Genomic DNA, 13,680 nt, shown 5'->3' with positions numbered 1-13,680 from the left:
CCTTAGTCAGCTATAGGGTCCCAAAAGGGAAGGTCCTGTTCCCTGGAGGTGCCTCCGGCTGGTGGCTGTATTGTCTCTCTGGGCAGCCACGGGTAGGGTCGGGGGAGGGGAGAAGGAGGCAATATGGCGTCTGCCGCGCAGCTTGGGTCTGTGCACACGGAGGTGCCGGGAGGGTGTTGGGAGCCTGGTGCCTCGTCTGCTACAGGCTCACCGCTAGCTGGTGGCAGCCGTCTCTGGGCTGGTGTCCGCAGGTCTCTCCACCCGCTGGGGAGCCCACCAGCTGTCCCAGAGGGGAATCGGCAAATCCATCCACCCTTCCCGCTGGTCTCTGGGCTGCTCCGGCGGTCTCAGCTTCCAGTTCTCCTCCGTAGCCTCCTCCCGTGGAGTCTCCCGGGGTCTCAGGTACCCTTCCTTCCGGCCCTCATCCGCTGTATGCTTGTCTTCTTGCTTCTTTTTTCTAATTTCTGCTAGAATCTGTCTTTTCTGCAGAGACACTTTGTCTGGCGGTGTTTCTGGTCTGCCATCTTAATCCTCCCCTAAATTTCTTAATATGGAAACTTAGATTACTGATTTAAGAACTGTTTTTTTCTGTAATATAAGCATTTCAGTGCTATACATTTTACCTCTTAAGCACTCTTTTAGCTAAATCCTACAAATTTTGATAAAGTGGTTTCATTTTATTTTCACTCAAAATATATTCTAATTTTTCATACGATTTCTTTTTGAGCCATGTGTCATTTCAAAGCATCTTGTTTTAATTCCAAATATTTGAGGATGTTTCAGATGTTTTCTATTATTATAATAATTTCTAGTTTAACTGTGTTGTGTTTAAAGAGCATACTTTGGATGATTTTAATTTTCTTTTATATTTAATGAGCCTTTTTACATGGCCTAAGAATATTGTCTGTCTTGTAAATATTTGTGTGCACTTGATAAGAATGTGTTTTCTGCTGAAGTGGGATGGAGTGTTCTACTAATATAAATGTCAGTTAGGACAAGTTGGTGGAATATACAGTTCAAGTTTTAAATATCCTTGCTGATTATCAGCCTGTTTGTTCCTTTAGTAAGAAAGGAATATGGATATTTCCAGTGATAATTGCAGATTTGTCTATTTCTTTTTTCAACTCTACCTGCTGAAGTTCTGTTTGGTCTAGTTAACATTTTATAATCAGTGTATTCATATTTAGCATTATTATGTCTTCTTAATGAATTGATCCCTTTGTCATTATTAAGTATCCATCTTTATTCAATATTTCTTGTTCTGATGAGCACTTCTTATAGTATTAATATAGCCCTCTCCAACTTTCTTTTCATTAATGAATATTTAATATATCTTTTTCATCCTTTTACTTTCCAAGGTAGGTGTTTTGTTGAGTCTTTCTTTCTAACAATAAAATTTAACAATCTTAACCTTTTTAATTGGATTTTTTGTATTGCTTACATCTCATGTAATTATCAATATTATTGAGTTTAAATTTGTATTTTAAGTTTTCTTGTCAGTCTCACCTATTCTTTTTTCTCATTTTCTCTTTACCTGCCTCTTTTAGATTAATTGTGTATATTGTTGTATTGCATTTTGTCTCCACAATTGGATTATTAACTATACCTCTGTTTATTTTTTAGTGTTTGGGTATACATATTTAACTTATTAGAGTCTATTTTCAAATAGTACTTTTCCATTATACTTATAATGTAATAACTTTACAATAGTATTCTTCCACTTCCCTCTGCAGTCTTTCATGCTATTATACTGTTGTTGTTATACTTTTTACTTGTATGTATAACATTTAAAATACATTACTATTGTTTGCAATAGTCATCTTTAAGTTTATTAAAAAATAAGAAAAATGTTTTATATTTATCAATATATTTATTATTTCCACTGCTTTCCTTTTTTTGTATAGATTATAATTTTCATCTCACTCTCATTTGCCTGAAGAACTTCCATTAACATTTCTTATAGATGTTCAACTTTATTTGTTTGAAAAATCTTTATTATAGTTTCATTAATTTTATTATATACATATTAAGGATTTCTGTTCCTAAATGGATGAAATTATTAGACAGTTTAAAGGAGAAAGAAGATAATTGAAATGTCTAAAACTGAAAAGATTTTAAACTTAGACTAAGAGGGCAACAACCTCAATATAACATTGTTTAAGGGATATGAATGGACAACTTTCAGATGAAGAACTCCAAAAGCTAATAAGCATAGTAACTAGTAATTAGGGAAAGAAAACTAAAATAGTAATTAATATTTCTTTACAATCATTAGGCCAAAGAAACTTAGGATATTGAGTAGTAATAATGTCATGTGTTGGCAAGAAAGAGGAAACAGGAATCTTCATGAACAGGAGCAGTGTGTAGGCTGTGCATGGGTATGTAGACTTCTAGTTGTGTGAAGACTGTTGTAGGCATTCTGAAGAATCATTGGGCAGTATTTGTTCATATTAGATATGTATGTACCCTGCAGTCCAGTAATTCTGCTCTTGGTCTACCCCAAAGGGATAAAGAGTCTGTTTGAGTCCTCAAAGCCATTCAACTCCACAGAGAGACATAGTGGAGACATTCATTGTATCATTCACTGAGGTGGTGAGAAGTAGGAGATGAACCAGGTGCCCATCATCAGGACAGTGAACATATTAAGAAGTGTTCTACAGCAGACCCAAGCAACAACTTATCCATGTAACCACACAGATGAATCTTAAAATTCCAAGAGAAAAACATTTAAAAACAAACTAAGATCCATAACGTAATACTATTTACATAAATTAAAATGTATGCATACAAAGGAATCTTATTCCTCTTCATTTTCTTGAGAACAGCCGAGTTTCTTCTTAATAATAAAGAAATACTTATAGATATTCTGAAAATCAGTGGTATCTGTGTTCAAAATGTTTTCTTCTTGCAGATGTTGATGAATGCCAGGCTATTCCAGGAATATGCCAAGGAGGAAACTGCATCAATACGGTGGGTTCTTTTGAATGCAGATGCCCTGCTGGTCACAAGCAGAGTGAAACTACACAAAAATGTGAAGGTGAGTGTTTCAACTTTGGTAAACATGCCTAATTGTTGACTTCAAATCCAAGAAAAACATGCCTTAATTTGAAATGTTGGAGACTATTGATCATAATTAGAATTCTTTAGTATGAAAATATAGGTATAACCTTAGAGTAGTTCTTCAATAGTTTATGTATTAGAGCTTTAATGGGTTTGATTTGGAAGAGTCTTTGAGCATTTTGTATCTAGTTTATTATCTCAGTTGCTGTGTTGTATTGAGAATGTGAGTAATGCAGCCATTTATATTTTTCCCTAATAAAGTAGGTTTCCATTTCGTTTATGAAATTATATCAAAAATTAAAATTGAGGTTGAGAGAAGTCCAAGTGAAATAAAGGATCATGTATAAAAGGATGCATTAATAGGTGACACCATGTCATATATTATAAAATAAAATATTTTAATTGCCATACTGAATATGGTTGCTTGATTGGCTTACAAATTTCTGCAAAAGCATAATCAACTCAGGAAGGATTTGGAAATTAACTACCACAAAAGAATAGATTGCTCAAATAAAAAATATCCCAAAACTAATAATTTTCCAGACTATTAAGTATGTATTATGATATTGAAATGTAAATACCATCCACATTCTTCAAATAGAAAAATTTTACTTGTTATATTTATCTGTGATCCAAACCTTTATCATCAATTATAAAATTCAAGAAGCTTCTAAATATATGCAGCTTCAACAATTGTGTATATTTAGAATCATTTTGATGTGTCTAGTAGTTTTGAAGTATATAATGCTTATATTTTCATTTATTAGTTAAATAAATTTACTTCATCTAAGGTAGTTTTCTAAAGGCAATTGGGTATATCTATTCTCATTTTTTTTTACATAAGCATTATCATCAACTCAAATTAAGTCTTTTGTTCTTTCCCTTGCCGAAAGGCAGATTTAGGGTTATTATTTGTTGCTTGCTTATAAAGTTTTCCCTCTCTGTAAAAAAGAAAATGGGAAGAGGCAAAATTTATGTAATTATAGAAGGTAAAAAAGAATATGAACTATTTTATTAGACAGGAGGTAGAATATGGGTACATAGGCAATTTTTTCAATGCCAGAAACCATAATCCCATAAACCTATGGTATATATATCATCCTATATTTTCCATTTGCTCTGATTTATTTGTAGTCAGCTCCTAATTATTTTTTATAGTTTTATACAGTTTACATTATTACAAGTTAATTTCATGCTCTACCCTAAGAAAGAATGTAATGGAATGTAGTTGATTATTTTAAGGACCAAGTAAATTCTCTGTGAAACTGTTTATAAGAACACCCAAGTATTTTATGTTACTTAAATACATGTTGATAAATAATATCTACCTATAGTAGAAAGATTAAAAACAATACTTGATAGATGGGAAAAATTAATGGACTTACCTGAATGAACACAGGAATAGGACCAGAAATTCAGAGATCTCCAGAAATTCTTGGGTTACTCTTTCCTTGCTACTTTTTGTATTTTCCTTCCTGACTTTTTTTTGAGTTGGTTCTACTGATCAAACTTTTGTCACTCCCGTTTGCTGTTTACTTCTGGAATAATAGCCAAACTAGATGTACTTAGGAACAAAGATAATATTTGATTATAGGTAAGAAGGCACAGCTACTGACTGATTACAGTGGTTGGGACATGTCTATTACACATCAAACAATGTATTTCTTAATAGTTGAAGATGGCATGAGGCTTTTCTATATTTCATGGAAACAACACACAGAGCCCTGCCAGAGATTGAAGAAGGATAGGGCAACTCTTTATTCACCACTTGCCCATAGTCTTTAGGAAAGGGGGTGATTGATACCATGTAGGCACTGCCCAGAGCCCTGAGTCCATTTGTGTCTTTCCTTACTTCCTCCCCAGGCAGCCAGATCCATTTAAGCATTGCCAAGAAAGAATTATGTAATTTAATATTTGGGATTTGTGGGGAATAGCAGAATTAGAAGAAGTGGTGATTAGAATTTAAAATCTAAAGGTTTTATGAAGTCTTTCCTTGTGTGTAAGTCACATTTATTTAGATATATCTTAAAAGTGGCTATTATTGATTTTCTTTAAGTAATATTGCTCTTTTATGTGAAAAAGCAAGTGTTATTTACTTATATAAAATTATTTAATGTAATTGGTAGTGTAATGTATTTGGAAAAGCTACAAACTATTGCTATACTTAGTGACAAGTTTTGAATTGTAGTCAGTTTATGTATTGTATAGTGTCTGTAAAAATGTTGCCATAAATTTAATGCTTACTCTAAATAAAAATATAACCATAGCAATTACTTTTGATCAACTGTCAAAGATAAGGCATTTTAATTTTTTATGTAAATTACAATGTGAATATTTAAAAATGGTAATATTGGGAAATTTATTTTTAAGTGATGCCCTTCCTGTTTTTATTATAGCACATTTTATATTTCTGTTTATACAGCAATGAAATTCTCTAAAGAAACCTTTTTTAAGTGACTAGGTCTGTTCAGAAATAAGAAAGATAACTCTAGCATTTTTCATCTGAGTGATTAGAATATGGTGATATCCTTAACAAGAAACTGTAATTAGCTTATTAATTTTTTAAAATTGTATTATTGATACTTTTTTGTTTGTTGACTGTCTCACTCCAACCTTTGAATAAGGTCCTTGAGGACACAGACTCTGTCTAGTGCTGTATCCCAGAGCCTAGAACAGTTTCTGGTATATAGTAGGCTCCCAAAAAATATGTGTTTATTAATTAGGAACTTGGGTTGAATGTTCTAAAAGAAAGTAAAATGTGGGCCCAGACTTAAAGTTGTATTGGAAAAGAGGCTAATGATTTTTATCAAGAGACTTTTTCCTTCACCTGACTATTTTACATTTTCTTGATAATTTGATTTTGCTCTGGTTGCCATTGAGAGACCAAGAGCATAAACATTAAATGCAATTTGGCTTTTTTTTTTTATCTTCTATGTCCTTGTTCCTCTTTGGTCACCTGCAGGTTATGCTTCTCAGGTCTCGGGTCTCAAGTTATGCTTCTCAGAAACCTTTGCCTTCTAAAAGAAAGAGAAATGTCTTCTGCTCATTCATTGCGATGTCTTCATAACATAAATCTTATTCTGAAATGCTTGTTCTGCCAAAAAATTAAGTTTGAGCATATATTGTTTATACTACATTTTTTAAATGTCATGGCTGTATTCATTTTTTAATTTAATATCTGAAAAATATGACTTGATATTTATCATGGAGACTTATTTTGTTTTATATAATTTATCTGGGAGACCCTCCTATGAAACTTTTCTTCCCTCGTGTTCAGGTACTTCTGTCCAAGCTGTAAATCTGAATCCAAAGCAGGAAGGAGTATACATTTCTCTTTTTCTTTGCCTCTCTGTGTGTGTATGTCTGAAGGAAAATCAGTTATTTTCCCCTTTTGCTCAGTTAGAGTTCCAAATTTCATAAAATCTCTCATGATGCCCACTGAAATCATGTCCTATTTCTCCAGGGCCAGTTAGGTTCCAAAATCTAGTTTCCTAATTCTGTCATACAGTGGGTAAGATGGTTCTTCAGTGGAGTAAACTATTTCTTCATATCCAAAGAGATGGTTGTTTCAGTTACTATTTTTAAACATTCATGAATCATATCCATTTAATGTAAATGCAGAAGGGAAGCAGAACACATCCATGTAACATGAAAGGGTACATCAGAACACTGTTTAGCATTTTTCTTTTTTAAAATAAAATGTTTTCATTTGAATTTTATTCCTCATGGATAAGGCACAAGTAAATGCCAGATGCCCCTACATGCTCCCCTCTTCCAGACCAGACCTTCTTTAACATTCCTGGAGCTAGTTACTCTTTCCTGGCTTGCATAGGAAGCAGGAAAAGAGCATCATTATATTGGAAAGTTTCCCTTCAATAGCTCTTTGTGTGTCAGATAGTTGTTTGAAATTTATTCTGAAGAGTTTTCAGCTTTGTTCCATTAACACAGCATTTCGATGTTTGAGATTTTTGATAACATAAATATGTTTATTTATGTTCATGAATCTCATAAAGCTTGTTGGCACAGTCTCTACTGCTGTTCCAACTCTGCTTTGGTAAACCATGGAAATTAAACTTTTTGTACTAAACTGAAAAGTACTTGCTGTTACTGATATTACCAAAAGTATATTAATTTTAAAATAAATAGTAAATAAATCCCATTGACTTCCTCAAAGGGAAAACCACATATTAAAATGGAGAGTGAAGTAAGAGTATTATTAACATTGGAAACAGATAAGACTTTTTAGGTCATAAATTTAAAAACCATGAAAATGCTTATCTTTTAAATCCTTTAAAATGAAATTTATAACATTGTAGTTAAAACATATGCTTTCCCTCTCTCTTGAATAAGAAAGCTGGGGTTGCTAAACTCAAACCTACTTTTTGCCTTCATAACAAATAATTTATTCTTCTGACACTTACCACATTATAGTGGTTTTTTTTTGCCTGACTCTGCCAGCAAATTATGTGCACCAAAAGAGTGTATTAATGAGAACTGATATTAATTGAGCACTTACTATATTCTAGATGATAACTCAATCTATTTTACATGGGTTATCTTACTAAACCATCACAACAGAGCTGTGAGGTTGGTTACTGTCATTAACCCACTTTACAGCTGAAAAAGCTGAGGCTCAGAGAGGCTAAGTAACTTTCTGGAGATTCTATGAGTAAGAAAGAGCAGCATCAGGATTCCAGCCTGCTAGATTTACTCCAGAGTGTTTGCTCTTAGTCAGTGCTATTGAGAAAACAAGGGTGGATGACCAGGCAGCACAGACCTCCATCCAGAACTGAGGTGGCACCAGAGGACACTCCTGGAGACCTCAGTAGCAATAGGAACATGATTCTTCCTTTGCCCATTGCACTTTGTGTTGGTACCCTGGGATATCTAGCAGAGTGAGAATTAGATCCAGTTCAGTGATCCTGCCACTGGCTGTAGAGATTGTAAGTTGTGTGACTGGCAAAAGCAGAGTCTCTGAGCCCTGTTATAATAAAGGCTGGAAAAAAAATACAGATCTTTGTGTAAGCAGCTTAGATCCTAATAACATTAGCATGCTACTGTCTCGTTTTGGCTTACTATTGCTTGGTGCCTGATTGAGGGACAAAGAGCTTGATATTCTCTGCATTTAGGGTGACCAGTACCTCATCCCAGGCCTGGGTGTCATCCAGCTGTCCCCCAGATTGGTGGAGACCTGTTAAGGGATTTTACTTTGGCTCAAAGGGCTAGCCCAATCTTCGGGATTACTCTTTATGCCTCTGCCATGAAACTCTGGGCTCAGTATTCAGGCTAAGAAATCATACAGAAGAAACAAAGATACTGTAAAGCATTTCCATATCTTTTTTTTTTTAAATGGAACTACTGGTTTCGAGAATCAAAGCCTGTTTCAACTTGCCGTATTTTCCTGTGTGCTAAGCAAAAAGGACATCTAGCAGAGTCACTGTTTCTCTCTCCCCTCTGTATAAAATAGACAATTACTTGTAGTCAGATGAATTAATGGTAAAAGTTCTTTGCACTAAGATAACTGCTTTATGATGCATTTATGTTAGGAAGCAGAGTATTGAATAGCTTAGAAGTTTATTATAAATTCATGCAGAGAATGTGTATTAAGAGTTAAAATCTAAAATGGAAATGTGAAGGCATTTATGCTTTTATAACCCATTTGGGAAGGGCATACTAACAATAGTGTTTTTTAGGCTGACTTTTAGAAGCCCCCTGTGTGTCTCATAAACTGGAAGTGAGACCAGTGAGGAAAAGTGATAGCAACAACTCCAGAGATGCAGCCAAACAGCAGCCCAGAGCTAACAAATGAGGCAGAATTAGCACTTATCACCACCTACATATTTATCAGAAGTTGCCAATCTAAACTCCTAGTTTCTTCCCACAAATGGCTTCCACTAGCAAAACACATGTGTTAAGGAACTTGGACACCACCTTGACAGTGTTAGTCAACTAACAGCAATATTTCAAGGGAAATTATTGAAGTGATATCACTCCTCTAATTTCAACCTAAACAAAATGGTTTACATGGAAAGTTGTGCATATAGTTTTCTAGGAAAGCCTAGACAAGAGAGAGGTCTTTATTTGAGATGTGGGGGGTAACGTACTCATTATGAACATCATGTCTGAGGAAAAAATACATATTCCAAAAGAAAATTATTCTGCAAAGGATAATCTTTTGGATGTGAAGGAAGGTTTTGATCCGGATTGTGAATCCAGATCAAAATTTGAAATATCCAGAGTACATTTTGATTTTCTTCTATAACAGATTTATTTTTGAAAGTTTTTAAGTCCAATAACAAGAGGAAAATTGCAGAAAGAAATGACAATTTACGTCTTCAGTACAATTCAGAGGATACGTGTGGGGAAGGGAGAGAGCATAGTGGCCCAGTGGCAGGAGCTGTGCTCCCGCCGCAGCCCGCAACGCCCTGTCTCTGTACAGATTCCTGCCTGCGTCTTTACAGTGGGGATAATAGTGGATTTTCCGCCTAGGGTTTATGGGTAGCATGTAAGATGATGCATTTGGCACTTTAGGTTGAAGGGATAGCACAAGCAAGTTAATTGTAAAAGAGTTCTGGTACATCATTTCAGTGATGATGTTTAGTACATCAATACTAAGCTCTTTTAAAAAGCTAACACAAAATTTAAAAATAACAAAATTGACCTACTGAAAAATATTTTTATCTAGTCTGATGGAAGTATTAACAGACAATGAAATGGTCCAAAATCCATCATAGTGACGAGGGAACATGTAACTAGGGATTTAAGATTGTCCATTAATTCCTGGCTGGTCTCAACCTGTTTTTACTCTCCCTGCCTCAGTTCCAACCAAATTAGAGCAATGGACATTTGAGACCTAGAGAACTTGATTTATTTAGCATAAGTCAGTGGTCAAGAAATTACACTTCAGTGGAATCAGCAACATTTTCAGTGCCATCTTCTGTTTACATTCTTTTAAAAAAAATGTGCAAAGAAAAAGCATGGTAGGCTGGGCGCAGTGGCTCACGCCTATAATCCTGGAGGCAGGGGGATTGCTTGAGCTCAGGAGTTTGAGACCAACCTGAGCAAGAGCGAGGTACCATCTCTACTAAAAATAGAAAAAAATAGCCAGGCTGGTGAGTGCCTGTAGTTCCAGCTACTCTGGAGGCTGAGGCAGGAGGGTTGCTTGAGCCCAGGAGTTTGAGGTTGCAGTGAGCTATGATGATGCCATGCCACTCTTGCTGGGGTGATAGAGTGAGACTCAAAACAAAAAGAAATGGTAAAAGTAATTCACATAATTCTTGCAGTTCACTTTCTGCTGAAGACCACTGAAAAAACCGAGAGTCTCCAAAACATCTTTCTCAGAGACATAAAATAAGGTGTGTGTTAATGATAGAAAAACCTATTCTATGCTGAAATGAAAGAATCAGATGATAGATGAACATTTTGAATTTTATCATTAGGCGAAAGAAATATATACTGAAATGTAACTCCATTTTACTTACTATATAATTTGCTTATTAAATGATAATTCATGGTGGAAATTAAAACACAATAATGCAGGCCAAAATGAAATGCTAGTTTTATGATATTTTTATATATACATATATCTTTAGTTTCTGTTGGCAAAAAAAGAAAAATGAGCAAGAGGGAGGGGGAGTGGGAGAGAGAGAGAGAGGGAAGAAGAGAGAGATGGGGAGAGAAACTATCACAAATTACCATGGCTCAGTGCCTGCAGGAAATTAATCTGCTCTAAAGAAACATCCTGCTGCAGTCAAGTAAAAATGTAACAAAACTTGAAATATAATATCTAGATCCAGGACTGCATTTCTTGCCGGTGCTGTTACTCAATGGCCTTGTATATATATAGAGTTTATTCACTGCCAGGCATTGAAAAATGTATGAAGGACTATAAAAAATTTTTATGGGCTACTAATTTATTTTAGATACATCCTTAGGAATGTATTATGACAGTTTACTAAAGTTACAAATAAAGCTGTGATAGTGCTTGAATTATCCTTATTTCTTAGTCCCAGGCTAAGAATATCTCCTTATGTTAAAGCAATCTTTTCAATTTCAATATAAAGTATTTCTCATCTATACTTTGCCTTTATTAGAGTTTTGTATAACTAATTGTATTTTGAGGATAATATGAAAGATATTGAAAATGTTAGCTATAGTCACCTTCTATATTGGTTGCAAGATAAGGAAGTAGTTTGTTCACATGCCTATAGTTGTTTTACTCACTTCCAAAAGACAGCTATTTTAAATAGCCCTAATTCAGAGGACACAAAAATCCAAATAAATAAATAGATAAGTAAATACATAAATTTAGTTACAGTATGAGAGAGTTTCTTTTAATGTCATACAGATTTTAAGAGAGTAGCTGTGGTTTTATTTAAGCTTTGGTTTTCCTAGAGGGCTGTGGTTTCGTATTTTACATGTTAATATGTCTTTTTTGGTGTAATGAAAACTGAGGTATATTTTTTTCTACTCCAGATCTATGTGATTGTAAATCAAAATCTCCCTTCTGCTATTTGTGATAGAATACCATGATCGTTCTGTCATATAGAAGTAAAACAGCTTTTGATTTTGTTCTTATCTGTGTAAGGATTATAGTAAAGACCTCTTATATAGCAAAATCAGTATTCAGTATTTCATAGTTCTTTTTTAAAAAGTTTGTAAAAGAGTATCATAAAAGTGATACAGTGTCTAGTGTTTCAGTTTAATTTTAAACTTGTATGTTGACCGTCATCTTCTAATCCTCTATAAGAGGAAGTAGGGCTTCTTTTATTTATTATTTTTTTAGTTCATTTTTATCAAGAAAGGTCCTCCTTTAGAGAGTGGTTTTCCAAATGACATTCTTACCCTTCTTTGTTGCATAAACCTCACCCAAATGCTATGATTTCTAGTTTCATTACTTTAAATTGGAGCACACTTCTCAAGATCTTTATGAGGTAGCCTAAATGCAGAGACCTTCTAGATCAGGGTTCAGCAAACTTTTGCTGTAAAAAGCCAGATAGTAAATATTTAGGCTTTGCAGGGTATACTGTCTTTGTCACAAATATGCAACTCTGCCACTTTAGTGCAGAATCAGCCATAGACAGTATAAATGAATGAGTGAGGCTGTGTTCTAATAAAACTTTACTTACAAAAACAGGCAATGGTGTTTGACAATCCCTGTCCTTGTATTTCAAATGATCCTACCTCTACTTAACTTCACAGCTATTTTCTTAGTGATTGGCTAGATGATTTTAGGTAGTCTGTGGACAAATAAAGTTTTATTTTAACAGTTACAATCCATTAAAATGTTTTAAGAAAAAAGTATATGTAGTGCAACAAAACTATGTATTTATGGATGTTATTCTTGAAAATATTACTGATTAGAACAAACTTCATACTAAATGAATGTATACATAGAAGTCTATTACGTAAGAAGCAGTATAGGTGATTCAAGGGCATAGCGATAGGTGTCAGGGTGTGGTTCTTAAATGATGAGTTTGGGAAATGACATTAGGCTTATTACTATTACTATTCTTACAGTAGCCCCCCTTTATCCATGGTTTTGCTTTTGATAATTTGTCACCTATGGTCAACCATGGACCAAAAATCTTAAATGGAAAATTTCAGAAATAAACAATTCACATATTTTAAATTGGGCACCATTCTGAGCAGGATAATGAAATCTCTTGCCATCCCGTTCTGAACTTGAATCCACTCTTTGTCCAGTTTCTAATGCTGTAGATGCCCCAAATCCAGTAGTAGTAGTAACCATCCCATTAACAGATTGTCTGTCATAGTATCTCGGTGCTTATATTCAAGGAATCCCCATTTGACTAAAGGAAGGGCCCCAAAGTTTAAGAGCAGTGATGCTGGTGATTCAGATATGCCAAAAAGAGGTCTTAAAGTGCTTCCTTTCAGTGAAAAGGTGAAAGTTCTCAACTTAAAAAAAAATCGCATGCTGAGGTTGCTAGATCTTATGGTAAGAATGAATCCTTTATTTATGAATTTGTAAAGAGGGAAAAAGACCTTTGTCCTAGCTTTGCTATCACACCTCGGACTGCAAAAGTTATGGCCACAGTGCATGCTAAGTGCTTAGATAAAGTGGAAAAGGCTTATAAATTTATGGGTGGAAGACAAGAAAAGAATGCATTCTGACCATAATTGGGTTTGGTACTATCTGAGATCAGGCATCCACTGCTAGTCTTGGAACATATCCTGCATGGGTAAGAAGGGAATACTCTGTTAGAAAGCTATTCTAACATAACATAACATGCTTGTATTTTTATGTTATATAAAAAGTGAATTAAGTAATTAGTAGGTACCCCAAATTTATTAAAAAGTTTGGTTTGTGTGTTTAAGTTTACTGCATGCAAAAACTTATTAGTATTTTTTCATATACTTTATTCAACCTTTCTCTGAATGATAGTGTAATTTATTCCTAATTGTTTATTTTATATATCAGTGTTTCATACCATATTTTATGATATTCATGTTGTTTTTTATTTCTAAAGGCCGGATTACAACTTCTCCTTTATGGGTGAGAAGAGCAGCAATATAATTAATAACATAAAAAAGAAGTTTTTCTAGTATCAAAAAAAAAAAAAGAAAGAAAGCTATTGAACTTCTAAAAATAAGTATTGC

At 34.2% G+C, this 13,680-nt stretch overlaps 1 protein-coding gene across 1 annotated transcript in view; it reads left to right on the top strand.

Annotated features, from left to right (window-relative positions):
- Positions 1 to 13,680, top strand: part of FBN2 (fibrillin 2) — a 284,415-nt gene that overhangs the window by 87,698 nt on the left and 183,037 nt on the right. The window contains exon 7 of the mRNA XM_076008344.1: positions 2,912 to 3,037. Within this exon, the coding sequence (XP_075864459.1) occupies positions 2,912 to 3,037 (126 nt within the window). The remainder of the gene's footprint in view (positions 1 to 2,911; positions 3,038 to 13,680) is intronic.

This window comes from Microcebus murinus, chromosome 11, assembly GCF_040939455.1.
Source record: "Microcebus murinus isolate Inina chromosome 11, M.murinus_Inina_mat1.0, whole genome shotgun sequence".
In the NCBI taxonomy this organism is placed as follows: Eukaryota; Metazoa; Chordata; class Mammalia; order Primates; family Cheirogaleidae; genus Microcebus; species Microcebus murinus.
Note: the sequence above shows the minus strand (reverse complement) of the source record. Positions and strands in the feature narration are given on the sequence as shown.